The sequence below is a fragment of the Lepidothrix coronata genome, unplaced genomic scaffold (genome assembly GCF_001604755.1).
Source record: "Lepidothrix coronata isolate B3197 unplaced genomic scaffold, Lepidothrix_coronata-1.0 Scaffold23, whole genome shotgun sequence".
Lineage (NCBI taxonomy): Eukaryota > Metazoa > Chordata > Aves > Passeriformes > Pipridae > Lepidothrix > Lepidothrix coronata.
The window spans coordinates 2,103,179-2,119,138 of NW_016690203.1; the positions used below are offsets into that span (position 1 = coordinate 2,103,179).

Genomic DNA, 15,960 nt, shown 5'->3' on the forward strand with positions numbered 1-15,960 from the left:
TTATTTTTCAAAAGTTAATATGGTAGTAACCATTATTGCTATCTATTTGCAATACAGAAGAAACAACTGCTTAGTCTCGAATTACAATGACATTTAAAGATCAGAGATATGTCAAAGCAAAACTTGAAAAACAACAGAAAACATTTCAAATTAAGTGATACTTGCAAAAGCGTGGTTTAGTACTCTAGGCAGAGTATTAAACAGAGCTGGTGATCTTGAGAAAGAAAGATAGGAACAGCAAGAGAGAACTCTAGTCTGATTTGGTGAAGTGACAGCAAATTTAAGGATGTGGATGGGGGGTCTGCACGTGCAGGTAATTTTGGTTTACCGGTATCTTCAAAGGAGGAGGCATGTGGCATGCTCGGAGATCAGGAAAAGCAGGAATTTTTAGCTTCACTTAAAAGGGGAGATTTTTAAATACTGCATAAAATACACACAAAGGAGAACTGGACTTTCTCTGATGTCTCACTGCAGTCGTGGTGTCTCACTGCAACAGTGGCATCTCACAGGAAGTTAAGTTTCTGTATTCTGTGATTTACACACATGCTCTCAGTAGTTTTAGAAACATTAACCAGCATCTTTTACGCTACAAAGGAAAGTTATAACTTTATTCCAGCGCTAAAGGCAAAGTCCGTATCACAATCAAGATTATCTCACAGTTCCTGGAAACATTATTTTCTCAGATTTCCCTTAAGTGGGGCGGGCTAGCTTTGAAGTGTCAACAGAGGGCAAGAGCTAAGGTCACATGGAATTCGAAACATGCCGGGGTGGCACAGGTCTGCAACCGCTGCCTTGGCTGAGGGCTGGATATTCCTGCTGTACCCTTATGGATCGCACTGAGAGGAAGCAAGGGCAGGAACGGCAGAAAGCAGGAAGAGGAATTAAGAGATCAGGTTGCCCCATCTGTAAATCTAAATCATAGAATCATAAAATAATGGCTTGCGTTGGGAGGCACCTTAAAGGCCACCCAGTTCCAACCTCCCTGCCCCGGGCAGGGACGCCTTCCGCTAGACCAGGTCTTTCAGAGCCCCATCCATCCTGGCCTGGAATCATCGATCTAAGCTCTTGCGGGGGCACTCGTCTGCCCCGGGGGCTCTGCCCGGCTCAGGGCTGCAGCCCCAGCTGTTGCCCCACCAGCCGCTCCCCCCGGTCCCACACAGCCCTCACCGCCCCCCATCGCTGCCGCCCCTCACCGCGCCGCAGGGCACACCGGGACTTGTAGTCCCCGCCGGCGGGAGTCACTCTCCCACTCCGGCCGGCTGTGGCGGCAGGAGAACTACAGCTCCCAGCAGGACCTCTACACGCCATCGCTCCGCGATCGCAGCCCCGCCCCGCCGCGGCACCGGGTCGGGAGGAGCAGGAGGAGGAAAAGCAGGAGCGGGGCCGCCGCGGCCGCCGGCCCGGCCCGGCTCGGCTCCTCTCGGCTGCCCCCGGCCGCGCCATGTGGCAGAGCATCGGACTGACTCTGCTGGTGATCGTGGCCACGCTCGCCTGCGTGCTGCTCTTCATGCTGTGCGGTGAGCGGGGAGGCCGGGGGGGGGGCTCCTGCTGGCCTGGCGGTGGCGGGCGGGGCTGGTGTCCACCGCCCGCCCTCACACCCCCCGCGCCAGGCCCGCGATCTGTGCTGGTTCCCCTTGGCCCGGAATGACCGGGGGGAATGGAAGGGCAACTGTGCCCCGGGGCGTGGGGAGCGTGTGTGCTGCGCAGCGCCCTCTTCTCTTTGTTCCCGAGTCGTTCCGAGTCTTGATACGCTCCCAGAGCCTTAATTCGGGTTATTTCGGTGTTTCCTCTGAAACTGGCGGTTTTACTTGCCCTCGGACCCCTGGGCAGTCACCCTGTGCGGCTTGTACATGCGTGGGTCTGAAATGCCAGTGAGTGCAAGAAGTAAACTTCCGACTGGCATCCCTCTGCTTCTGACATCAGTTTGCTAGCAAGGATTGAGAGCAGCTCTTAGGAAGTTTTTTCTTATGTAGATTGAGAAGAGGAGGCTCAGGGATGACCTCTTCGCTGCCTACAACTACCTGAAAGGAGGTTGTGCTGAGGTGGGGGCCCATCTCTTCTACCGTGCTTGCACTGAGAGGACCAGAGGAAATGGCCTTAACCTGAGACAGGGGAGAATCAGATGAAATACTAGGAAAAAAAAAAATTCAGTGATAGAGTGGTCAGGCATTGAAATAGGATGCCCAGGGAGATGTTGAAGTGCCATCCCTGGAGCTGTTTCTTAACATCTGGATCGGGTGCTGGGTGATGGTTTAGTGATTTGCGGCTTATAGTGGCAGTGCTGGGTGGCCAGTTGGACTGGATGATGATGATCTTATGATTCTATGATCCAAGGCTTACTTTTTTTGTTGTTTGTTTTGTTTGTTTGTTTTGTTTTGTTTTAATGTGCAGAGGGTTTTAATGTGCAGGGTTATTTCAATGGGAGGTACAATTTGCAGGTCTGTTGGAGTTCTTGGAAGAAATCAGCAGTTCGGGGTGTGTGTGTGTGTGGTGTAACCAATATGCTGAGCTTGGAGCTCTCAGAAAGTCTCAAACCAACAAACCACCAAAAAACACACCATCCAACTCAAACTAGGCCATAGTGTGTGATGAAAGGCTTGTGAGACTTACAAACCCGGTGGGTTTATAAGTGGCTTCTAAAAAACCGAGGGAGCAAAGTGAAGAGTCAGCTGACACGTAGTACTTAGAAAGAAAAAAAGTTAATTGTGGTCAAGCTGACAAAGCATTGTGAAAAGATTTTGCAGTATCAAGAGACTGGATAGTGAAGTCCAGTACTGACATGTATGAAGTCAGTCATAGTCAGTCAGTCATGGCTGGGCTTTGCGAACGAAGATTTGGGAAGGCTCTATCCACATTTGTTACAGCATGTATGAATTAATGCACATAGAAAGTGTGAAATGTATGTGTTCTTAATTTATGTAGAGAAATATAATGGATTCAAACTGAGCTGTTGAAGGATCAAAGGATCAAAGAAAGGATCAGCTCAAGTAATTGCAAGTGTTTCTCCAAAATACGTGTTTAATGCTTTGTAGCAAGGATACAGGCAAATGAAATGTTAGAAGCTTGAATTAAAATAGAAAACGTCTACTGCTATAGGAATCCTCCATGTGTATGTGTCTCAAATGGTGTATTTTCTTGTTGAAGTTAAATAAAATCCTAGTTTGTTTTTGAAAGACAGAGTTTCCGAAACAATTCTATGATTCTATGTTGAGAGCTGTGAAAGGACTTCTGCGTGAAGAAACTCTAAACAGGTTAGATCTGTCTAGCCTGGAAAGTAGGTGACTGGAGGAAGGGTGATGGTTATAACACTGAGTGTCATGTCAAAGGTTAGGTGGGAATGGTTGTGAAATTTCACCATTGAGACCAGTTGGAGTCCATGAAGTTAAATGATCAAGCAACGGGCATGAAACAAAAAGATTTCTTTTACAGTGGGGAAGTAAATTGCAGGTTCATTAACAAAGAATATTTTGCATGCTGAAACTTCTCTCATTCAGAGTTCACGGAAGAAAGGTCAGCGGATTTAAGCAATAGTAATAAATCTTGGGTGAAGAAATTTGTGAAATTACAGGTAACTGGAACTGCAAGGCTATACTTGACTTGGTCTTGTGCTCTTTTCCTGCATGTCATGGACTGTCCGTTGTAACAGACTAAACAGTGACCGAAGCTGATATTTATTCAAGTTTCTCTACCCTAGTTAGGTGCTGACTGGCCACTTCTCATGTTTTAGAAGGTGAAGCTTGGTACTCGTTAGGGTTTTTGTATTTTCAAACTATGCATACCAGATCTTTGCTTACTGTCTTGCTGAAAGATTAATAGGATTTTGCAACATGCTATTCAAAGTCAGAAGCAAGGATCGTTTTCTTCAGGCCTTTCTGCTTTTGTCTGTATGCGACAAATGGAATTGAAATTCTAAGCATCTAACTTTGCCTACTAACATAAATATTTGCCTAGTGTTTTCTTGCTTAAAGAGAACAGAAGTAATTAATAAGTAACTATATTTAAGTGGTTTGTGTATACTGAGCAGTTTGGAATTACATATTGTCCATTCATCTTGAATTCAATGAATACTTTGCTTTGAATCCTTCATCGTATTTTGCTTTCAACAGCATCAGAGTTTACCAAATGCTTGCTTCAAGTCAACTAGTTTTCAAAAGTATTGAACACAGGAAGCTAACGTGTTCATTGTTTTTTTTATTTTGGGGAGGGATTTGAACTACTACCCTGTTAAAAGTGAATCAATGGGATTTGATAATTATTTACATTATTTGTAATTATTTTTCCATCATACCGCATATATTAATTAATTAATATTGGTACACTTCTAGTTCTCTTGCCGTGGAAAATATTCAAGGAAAACAGTGTCAAGACCACTACTAGAAAAAACTGAGTACAAGTTACTTTCAATTTAATTGTTTATCTCTGCTAGTGATAGGCAGTTTCCCAGTCCCTGAGAAGGCCAACAGACTGTAAAGAATAGAGACCTGTAGGTAAGAAGGTAGGGAAGGAACCACCTAAGTGCTGCATGTGACAGGATATGAGTAAATGCCAGCCAGCAAGACATACAAATTAATGGACAAATGTGACATAAGAATGACTGGATATAATCTTGAGTAAGCTTGATCTGATTTTAAAAGTATTTTGCAGCCATCTGATGAGAAGTGTTGAAACAGCCTTATGAAAAGGATTTAGAGGGTCAAAAGCCAAAAGAGATGAAACTTGGATTTTGAGTGGCTTATAAAAGGACTCGTGGTGTGATTGCCTGCAGAAAACAATAACTTTAAATATCCAGGAGACATCCTAGGATGATGTGGATTTCTGCTGCCCATAACAAGTATGAAGTGATAAGTGCTATCAAAACTTATATAATGGGGGAAAAAATTCACTTTATCATTTTTTCTAAAATGAAAAGACAAAATTCAGAGGACCAATTATCAGGTGTTGTTTCAACTAGTTCTTCAGTTGTGTGAAAAGCAAATGTTTATGCCTGAATTAGGCACTTATGTCTGTAAAAGTACTTTTAATAAATGACCTGATTACTTTTTTTTTTTTTTAAATATTTCTCGATGCTTACAACTGCTACTTTCAGTGTTAATCTGAATTAGTTAGGAAGCACGAAAGGCTTGCAGCTAGCAGTGTCTCTATTTGTAAACTGATCACATCTGACATAGAAACCATTGAGGGACTGTAAACGTAGCAAATTTTCAGTTGCTCTTTTAAAAGATAAGATAACTTGATTCCGCTTTTTTTATTCCTACTTTTTCTGATTTTCTGTCTCCGGTGATCTTATTGCTGCCTTTATGTATTCCACGTTCCTCTGCAGATGGGAGGAACTCATGCATAGTCAAGGATATAGGATAAGATAAAATACCAGCCAAGGTGAACTCTACTACTGCTTACTTCTGTGTATTTGTTTTGTAATCCCAGTGTAGTAGTGCATGGAGCCATGTGAAATTGCAGAAGTGCTTTCAGTGGAACAGATGGAAGCATTCATTTCATTTGGCAAGAGGGGCTAATGAGATGTGGTTTGAGAGATATAACCTTAAAATAAAAACCGTGTAACTCAAAGTGCTGAAAAATGAATGTGTGGTTCGCTTCACAAGTCTGAATTTGGTTGCAGATGGGAAAACATTTGAGCCCTAAGTTCTGCCTGAATAACTTTTCTTTAATGCTTTGTTTAAACACTTTTGTAACTATCTTAAATGACTGATTCTTGTGAAATACCTCAACAGATGAGGAAAGTCATGCTTGATTAGGCCACAAATAAAGAGAAAATACCCTTTAATTTGAAGTTGAGTTTTGAAACTGTTATAAATGGGAGATTGGAAGAAGCAAGCTTCCTTTTGATCAGTCAGGAAGCAGCAAGTGGTGGAGTATTGCATTAAATGGGACTAGGTTTAAGGAGATGTGCAGATCCAAGTGCTGTGTCAGCTGATGTCCTCTGTTATTCCAGTGTCAGAGTAGTGTGTGCTTCCTTCAGTCTAATCCTCTCCGTAGCAAAACTATCCACTGTTTTAAAGATGTAGATGAAGTGACTTGTCCATGGTCACATAAGTCATCTGACACAGAGCTTGGAGTAGAACCCTGTTCTCCCAAATCATAGGTCAGCCTCTAAAGCTCCGTGCTCATTTTTTTGCACCTGTAGCTGCTTAGGATTTTCTCTGATGAACACTTCAGCACTTGAATATAGGCAACATTCAGCTTGGTGATACCCCGGTCCTAAATTAATCCTCATGCTCTGAAGTAATAGCATCCTATTTTCAAATCAGTAGGGACACAGAGGAAAAATGATCTCACAAGATTGCACAGGAATTCCACAGCACAGTCAGAACTAGAAGCCAGATCTTCAGACTCTGTCATGTGCTGTTACTGCATCACCGTCCTTCCTTTCTTGGTTTCATTTGTATCTCACATAGGAAAGATCTGGTTGCTTTTCCCCTGCACTCATTAGCCCTGGGGGTTTTGTTTTGTTTGCTCTTCCTGATTCAAATGGAAGAGGAAAATGTTCTCCAATAGAAAACCCTCTGTTAGCTGTTGCTTGTACATGCCAGTGTAAGGTGAATGAATTAGATGGACCTGAGACTTGTACCCCTTTGAGGGGGAGTAACATTGTAGTTGGATCACCATGTTTCTTTTCCCTTTAGGAAGAAGGAAGAGCTGGTGTGGGAAGTAAGAGAAAGGTTAGTTTTAATGAAGCCTAGTCAAATCATAAAATCTCTTTAAGATGTTACATACATCTGCTTATGAGTCAGTAGAAGAAACTTTGACTCATGGTCCCACCTTCACAAACACATTGCATCGTGATTTATAAGAGAGGAGTTGACATACTGATGGCATGATGCCAGATGTGGCTTAAATGTCTTTGGATAGCACCTGGCTGTGGCATTTTAAGTGAGACAGTGGCTCTCAGTTTTCAGTGAGTACTAAACTCTGGAAGGCTGGGAGCTGCTATTTTATCTAAATGCAAAATACTGTTTGTGGTAGGTTGGATTTTGCAACTCTGTATTCAAGTATCTGCTAGAGCAAGAGCTAGAGCCCCTGTTTTGCACTGCAATGATGTACTATTTGATCTGGCTTACTACTGTGAGAGGCAATTTCTCTCACCAACTAATGTAGATACATTATATATTATAGTCTGCATGTCATCACTGCTTGCTTGCTGAAGACATACTGTGGGAATGCTGTTTGGCTTCCACAGGTTCAATCATGCTAAGGATGGTTTGAAAAAGTAAATCAAATGGCCAAAAAAAAATATAAAGCAAGCAGTGGAAGACTGATTCTAATCAAATACTTTGTGTGTGGTGAAGCTAAACCAGTAGGACTTCTTTGAGAGCAGCTTACCTGAAGTGGAAGCGTTTGATTTGTAAACTGATGGTGTCGGTTACCTGTCCAGAAAGAACTCTACAGCAGAAAAACTACAAATCTAAACTGAGCCATGTACACACAAGATTGCATAGAAATGTCCATTTTACAGAATTACAAAGTCAACTAGGTTGGAAAGGACCTCTGAGATCATCAAGTCCAACGTATGATCCAAGACCATGGCACTGAGTGCCACATCCAGTCTTTCCTTAAACACCTCCAAGGATGGGGACTCCACCATCTCCCTGGGTAACCCATTCCAATGCCCAATCACCCTTTGTGTGAAGAACTTCTTCCTAATGTCCAACCTAAACCTCCCCTGGCAGAGCTTAAGACCATGCCCTCTTGTCTTACTGCTAGTTGCGTGGGAGAAGAGACCAACCCCCACCTGGCTACAACCTCCTTTCAGGGAGTTGTAGAGAGTGATGAGGTCTCCACTGAGCCTCCTCCTCTCCAGGCTAAACCACCCCAGCTCCCTCAGCTGCTCCTTATAGGACTTTGCTCCAGTCCCTTCACCAGCTTCATTGTGCTTCTCTGGACCTGCTCCAGCACCTCAACATCCTTCCTAAATTGAGGGGCCAAGAACTGGACACAGTATTTAAGGTGTGGCCTGACCAGTGCCGAGTACAAGGGAAGTACACTTCCCTGGTCCTGCTGGCCACACTGTTCCTGATCCAGGCCAGGATGCCATTGGCCTTCTTGGCCACCCAGGCACACTGCTGGCTCATGTTCAGCTTCCTGTCAATCCAAACTCCCAGGTCCCTTTCTGCCTGGCTGCTCTCCAGCCACTCTGTCCCCAGCCTGTAGCGCTGCAGGGGGTTGTTGTGGCCAAAGTGCAGGACCCGGCACTTGGCCTTGTTGCGCCTCATACCATTGGATTCAGCCCATCTATCCAGCCTGTCCAGGTCCCTCTGCAGAGCCCTCCTGCCTTCCAGCAGATCAACACTCCCCCTCAACTTGGTGTCATCTGCAAATTTGCTAATGGTACACTCAACCCCCTCATCCAGATCATCAGTAAAGATATTAAACAGAACTGGGTCCAACACTGATCCCTGGGGGACACCACTAGTGATCGGCCACCAACTGGATGCAGCACCGTTCACCACCAGTCTCTGGGCCCAGCCCTTCAGCCAGTTCCTAACCCAGCACAGAGTGCCCCTGTCCAAGCCGTGGGCTGCCAGCTTTTTCAGGAGAATGCTGTGGGAGACGGTGTCAAAGGCTTTGCTGAAGTCCAGGTAGACACATCCACATCCTTGCTGAAGTCCAGGTAGACACATCCACATCCTTCCCCTCATCCACCAAGTGGGTCACCTGATCATAAAAGGAGATCAGATTGGTCAGGCAGGACCTGCCCCTCCTAAATCCATGCTGGCTGAGTCTGATCCCCTGGCCATCCTGTAGGTGCCATGTGATTGCACTCAAGCTGATCTTCTCCATAACCTTGCCAGGCACTGAGGTCAGGCTGATAGGGCTGTAGTTTCCCGGATTCTCCTTCCAGCCCTTCTTATGGATGGGTGTCATGGTCAACTTCCAGTAATCTGGAACCTCCCTGGTGAGCCAGGGCTGTTGGTAAATGATGGGAGAATGGCTTGGCGAGCTCTTCCACCAGCTCCCTCATCAACCTAGGATGGATCCTATCTGGTCCCATAGACTTGTGAGGATCCAAGTGGCTCAGCAGGTCACTAACTGCTTCCTCTTGGATTACAGTGAGGCTATTCAGCTCCTGGTCCCTGTCTACCAGCTCAGAAGGCTGGTTGTCCTGAGGACAACCTGCCTTGTTGTTGAAAACTGTGGCAAAGAAGGTGTTAAATACCTCAGCCTTTTCCTCATCTTTGGTAACTATATTCCCCCCCACATCCAATAAGGAATGGAGGTTTTCCTTGCCCCTCCTTTTGCTATTGATGTATTTATAAATATAACATATTTAATTTTTTGTGTGTGTATTTTAAATTACTTTACAATTATTTTCTTTTCTAAAATACACAGTTATGTAACTCAGTTCTTCAGTACGGCATGGTGCTGAGTGTTACCATTTTGCAATGTTATTAAGAGGATGAGAAATTAATAGAAAATGCATTGTCTTCTTATTCAGAGGTAACTCAGTACTATGAATCTGCCTCCAGGCTTTGTCTCTGTGTGTGTGGTTTTGTTTAATGATGTATTTAGTTGATATTGTTGCTGGAGAGATTTTCTCTTACCCAGAATCACTTGCTCTTTAGTACTCAGGTTATTTCCAAGGAAATTCTTATTTGTTTAGTAACAGCAAGGCGACAGGGAGTCTCAGCTGAAGAGGCAGTCTTAACTTGATTCAGACGAGAGTGTTTATTGGGGATTATTTTTTTTTTAACTTTCCACCCAAGCTGGCACAGTAACTAGAGCAAGTGTAAGAAAAAAATCTTTCTACTTTGATTACTTTGTACCTAAATGTCTCTGGTGCGGGCTGGGAGATCTTACGAGGTTGCCCTTGCACTGTTATTTTTGGCTAAGCCTGTTGCAGTTTTCTTTTCAATCATGGTTTGTTCACTTGCCTGTTATTATTGATCTGGTTGTTTGTCTACTATAGCCAGTCTAGTTGCCTTATTACTTACGCTGTCTTGTTTGTAAACTTGAGCTAGAGAGGTCTAAAGTCTGCTTATGGTACTCCATGTTTTGGATGTTCAGACCATTGTGCTTTCTAACTCACCAGATGAAACACTGTGTTTGGTCTGATGTTAGTGCTGTTTAGCGCTGTTTTTCTTGAGACTGTGAATGAACTTTGAATGTTCTTTAGCATTTCTCAATACACACCCCACAGTAATTCCCTGTGTTGAGTAGCCTGTTTGCAGTGGTAGAGGAAGCATGTGGTTCGCTTTATTTAGGTTAAGTTAAAATACCTCCCTTCAAGGGGTATTTATTGACACCAAAAATATTCAAGTCGCACTTCTGTAAAGTGCCCTATAACTCTTCTGGGAATGCCCTGAATATTTTTGGCTCATCCTTCTCCCTCCGTCCTCCCTGTAGTGTTCTCTGGAAGTAATATGTCTCTTGATAATTCACTTTGTAGGTGTTTTAGTTAGGATTTTAAACAGCCAAGTAGAAGCGCAACCCCAAGAAAAAAAATTGTGGCTGAGAGGTCCCCCCACCATGTGTTTAAGTGGATTTAGGAGAATGTACTTCTCATGCACTTCTAGGTCAAGTGTCTCAAACTTTGTCTCTGTCAACAAATTGGGGGGTTGAAGGCATTTTTAAACAGCTTGTAATATTCTGCACTTTCTTGCAAGTGTCCTGTATTTATTTGGAGTATTTTATGCATTTCTTTCCTGTGTGAACTAGAAATGAGCATGGCTCTTGGAAATTTGATTACTTCTGATGATGTTTATACCCATGAGAAGAATGGATTGATTTTAGGTCTCCAGAATACACAAAGCATTGAAGGTCTCAGAGAGTTTAAATACCCTTCAATGGAAGCAACTTGCAGATTCAATTTAGTCACAAGTCATTTGAAGGTTTAGGTATTCATGGGAAAGGAAATACTTGTGTAGGCTTTAGGAATTGATTTAGATTATAGAAAATTGTCATATAAAAGCTTTCCTCCAACGGAGAGGAGCAGAGAAATTACAGAAATAAAAAAACTGCAGGATGTGAAAAGTATTCCAGGAGGAAAAGGAAGGGTCCTTTTGTCTCATTTTGTCCTAAGCTCTGGTTACAGAAGAGGAAATATATTGGTGCTGTGGCTATGTAAGTGCCACGTATTAGTCTTTCTCTCCCTTTCCTAATATGTCTCTGTTGTCCATGCTCAGAAGTCTCTTTCTGATGACAGCTGTGTACTTGGGAGAATGGGTAAAATAGGGCTCTTAATATTTGAATAGGTCAGCAGTATAGGCTTGAATAGCTAGCAAGACCTTCTGAACAGAGAATGGGACTATTAATTAATAGCTCTATGCAGGACAGATGGTTTTTGGTGGTGCAAATGATGGTTGTATAGCATTTGTTTTCAAATAGCTGTTTAAATTTTCCTCCACTTAACTCTGTATTTCACAGAGAAGTTGTATTCTGTTCTGTGGGTGATGTAACTTGACTGGTTAGCTAGAGGGAAAGGGATATCAGTAGTTTTCAGCTGCATAGGACTCTCTTGACCTAAATACATAGATAAAAGGGAGACCTTTTAAAATGAAAATTTTTGTTTGGGTTTAGATAAATTTATATCTGTTTTTTTTAAGTTCCTTGGCTGCCTGTTAGAGAAAGACTTAGACAAGTGAGAGGTAAGGAGGTAGATCTTTAATATTTTTAAGAGAGATTCTGAAATCTCAATATTTTGAAGAGAGATCCTGAAATCTCAACTCTTTAGTTGGGTAATTTTGAGACCTAGAACGTTTTAGCAGTAGAGCAGAACATAAATTTACCAGATAACGTTAATTTTACTTTAGTGGGATTTGGTCACGGAGAGGGAACTCCTTCAATTTGGGGGATGTGGTCTTTTAGTGAACATAAGAAGACCTTGTGCATTTCAGAAGAGGATTTATTATAAAACATGGTATTAATTTGAAGATCTCAGCAAGTGTGCTTAATAGCAACTATGTAATGCAGCTTTTAAAATGTGATTTTCAGAATGAAGTGTTTGCTGAGGGTAGAAATTCTAGTGCTGCCTTTTTACAGTATGTGTGTAATGAATCCCAAGTCCTTGTTTTGATATAGCCACAGGAATTCCTTTTCTCCTGATGGTTAAAGCCTTTGTGTGATGGTGATCATCCACCTACTACTTGCTGTGGCAGTTCAATTCAGAATGCGTAGGTCCTTCCCTGAGGCTTAAATGTTGCTTCTGGATGAGGACAAACTTTATGAAGTTGAATTGGTATTTCTAGGATTGTAGAAAGGAGTGGATGTGTTGGCAAGGGGTGTTGGGGTTGGCAATTCGAGGATGGGAGCTGATCAAATTTTCTCTCCCTTTTCTGATATACTTTGCCTGATAGATGACTAACAATTTGTATGAAGTAACTAAGCAGTACCTTTTTTCTTTCTCCTGCAGGATGGTATGTGGTCTGGCAATTGTTTTTGTCTAAATTCAAATTCCTGAGAGAATTGATAGGTGATACGGGGTCCCAGCAGGGAGACAACGAGCCTTCAGAGACTGAAGCTGAGCAGGAGACTCCACCCTCGCCTCAGAGAAGTAGACAGAAATCAGCTCGACAGCGAAGGGCACCCATGGAAGACACGACTTAAAGTACTCCACTGAACTCCTGAGTAACTATGAATAGTTAACCACCTCTGCATTGTTCAGTGGTGTGATCTTACTGAAAAACTGACTTAAGAGGTAACATTAATACCTGTGGACCTTGACTTCTGAGCTACCAATGTATGATGCTGCTCCAGTAGAGGTTCAGGGAGGGCTTCAGCAGCAAGTCATAGAATACTGGAAGAATGGAGGGGTGGAGAGAAATCTCCATCAGAAAAATGCTGACCTTCTGTAGCTCCTGTCTCAGCATGCAGATGAAAAACAGGTCCTGGACTATAGGGTTAGCCTTTGCATTAGTCTGAACATAGTAAACATTTCAGACTTGAAATAGTTTCTAAATTATTTTTTCTTTACAGCACTGTAACTACATATAGTGAAATCGAGTTTTATTTCCTTAGCTGTATATGAATATATATATTTTTTCAACCTTGAGAATGCACATGAACTTAAAAAACTTGAAAGGATATCCTGCTTTAGAACATATTCTAAAGTGAGATTTTAGTTAAGTTCTTGTATATATAAAAAGTATAACTGAAATATGAAAAATCAATATTAGATGCACATGATTTGGAGGTTTTTATTATCTCCTTAAAAAAAAACAACAAGGAGGGACAAAGAAAGCAATCAGGTGACAAGACCTGTTTTCTTGGTTTTGGCATAAGAAGGGTTACAGGTTAAACAGTCCTGCTAGGTTTGTTTGTTTTTCCTGAACCTTTTACTCCAGTCCAACTTGTGTTGGAGATGGGAAGGTGCCTGGGTTATGTACTGCTCACTGTTTAGTATTCTGAAGTGTCATCTTTGGTATTTGAATACTAAGCACTTCTCTAGTTCACCTCGTACACCTTTACAGTCAGGTATGTGGTACCTGACATCACTTTTTTCCTGGAACCAGTTGTGGCACTCTGACCAGTTTGGTAGACATCTCTGTAACACTTTGACAGTGTTACAGCAGTGAATTTGGTACCTCGTGTTTGCTGGAGGACTTTAGGATTTTTACCAGTAATAAGCAGTTGCTCCTGTCTTCTCTGACAATTAATTATACAGCTATTTTGACATTGCACTTCAGAATGAAGAGCTCCACTTCTGTTTATCTAGCGACTCCGAAGATTGATGCATGAGATTTTGGAAAGAGGAGGAACATGCATGTACCACCTCTGATGTGTGTATGAGAGAGAACTACCAACAGTTCTTGTGTTGAACAGCTTCAGTTTTCTCTCAAAGTTTGATTATGTGGTAGTGTTTGGATCATTGTTCCGTGTATAAAAATTTAATCAGGACTACAAAATTGTCTTGTATTTTCAGCTGTTAAGAAGTTTAAATCTATGGCTTCCAAACTTGTGTTTGGTTCAATTATATGGCTAAAAGCAGCAGCATTTCAGTTTTTGATCAAGTAGGCCTACATCTGGGAAAAGAGCACTCTTTTAGTGCCTCTATGTTTTAATTTGTCATCTGTGAATAGTGTTCAAAAGCTAATGAGGGCATTCACTTAAAATCATTTGGATGTTTCAGTATTAAAATATGTAAGATCAGCCCTGATTTTCCTTTGGAGTCTAAAAGGCTTTGTTTTATTTACTGGTGTATATGTATAAGCATGATTAGATAGTGCTAGGCACATATCCTGTAAATACATGTAGAAATACTGATAGTCTCCTTTATCCTGTGTGCTAGCAAGGGAATGTCTAATGATGGTTGGTTGTTTTTTTTCGGTTATTTGTTTTATTTTTTTAATTAGTAAAATTCCGGTTTATTTAAACTGAGCAAAAGCAATCAGATTCTATTTCCTGCTGCTTTCAGTTTGCCTCACACAATTTAATGTCACAATTTTGTTGTCTCTGTAATGTCTTGTCACCTGATGAGACTTTCAGTTTATTAGTGCTAACCAAGTACTGGTCCATTTTTCTTACAAAACTAGTGTCTTTGTATTAAGCTTTGCTAATATAGGCTTACAAATAAAGATACTTATTTTGTACTGACATGAGATATTGACACTCTACTTTATAGACTTCAGTGCACAGAAGATGGCAAAAGGCTGATGCTTGTAGTATCCCTGGCTGAGATAAGAAACAGTAACTTAGTCCCTGCCTCTAGGAGCTGTGAAGAAATGTGAGGTTACAGCCATATACATAGCTAGTTCAGGGTAGCTCTGAAGGTGCAAGAATCAAGATTCTGGAGCAAGATAATGAAGGAGAAATCCTTGTGGGTTTGAAAGCTGACACTGATCAAATATGCAATAAGATGGATGTGGAACCTCTAGGTAGCTCATCTGCTTTAGCCAAACAACTTCCTTCTCCCTTCCTTGCTGTCTGTAGGTGTACATTTCACTCCCCAAAGTTATTTTCAGTCTCTTCTTTTATAAACAGCTGATGCTATTTTTTTAATGTTGTGACATAGCTGCCAATAATGCTGTCTGCCTAGTGTATAACTTTAACGATCTTACTAGTAGCAGGCCAAAGGTATATGTTATATAATGTGGTTTGGAAGAATTTTGGAATGCTAATGTCTTCTGTCAATGCATAATTTTTCTTGAAGGAATCTGTAATAAAATCTTTATACAGGGCACTTCATGCAAACCTGTAAAAGTGAAGCTGTGTGTGTGGAAGTGTACTTGTGATAAGACCTGGGTTGTGATTGCTGGCAGTCCAATATACTCATGTCTTCAGGTGTTCTTACCAATGTACTTCTGACATGTTAGTGGTGGGTAAGCACTTAACTTTGGATTGACCCATCCAAGTCTGAAATCATATGAAGGCAACAAGTTACACAGTTGGTCTTGTTTTGTTTAGTGGGATCTATTTTTAAAACTATTGCCTTATTGTTGCAGCCATTCTCTTGAATGTACTTTGGGTTTTTATTTTAAAAATAGTCATATCAGCTTTGTTGCAGGGGCTGTGTAACTTTGAATAAGCAGTAATTACCTGTGTTCTATGTGACAGTGCTGCAATTTGTGATCACCTTGCTGCTTAATATCAGGTTTTACACTGAACTAGACCTGTGTATGTCCTTTTGTTTTGTCTGGAAATGACCAGCATAAAGAATGTGTTCAGTGTGGTCACTTGCTTCTTCAGTGTTACAATACTGTACCTAAAGCTTCTGTGGTTGTCTGTTTTCATCATTAACTGTTCTTTTAACTGACTGCACAGATAAAAAATAAAGTAACCAGACTTGATATGAATATTTGACCTGAGTGATTTTCTGACTTTTTGAATGGGATTTTGTCTGTAGAATATGACCACTTATTTGAGCATCAAGCACTGCAAAGGAAGACTTGTCAAAATTCACATTCTAGCTGGTGTAATAGATGCAGATGACTTCATTTTAAAGGGCAGGTTAGTGTATATCTTTTAGAGAAGTTGTTAGCAAAGGTGTTTTTTCTGCCTTATCCTTGAAAG

General features: G+C 41.7%; 1 protein-coding gene across 1 annotated transcript; it reads left to right on the plus strand.

The window, feature by feature from the left end:
* Positions 1 to 1,351: 1,351 nt before the first annotated feature.
* Positions 1,352 to 15,750, plus strand: SMIM13 (small integral membrane protein 13). The gene is made up of 2 exons (XM_017808618.1): positions 1,352 to 1,517; positions 12,365 to 15,750. The coding sequence occupies exons 1-2, from the start codon at positions 1,442 to 1,444 to the stop codon at positions 12,556 to 12,558; spliced, it is 270 nt and encodes an 89-aa protein (XP_017664107.1). The 5' UTR covers positions 1,352 to 1,441; the 3' UTR covers positions 12,559 to 15,750.
* Positions 15,751 to 15,960: the final 210 nt, after the last annotated feature.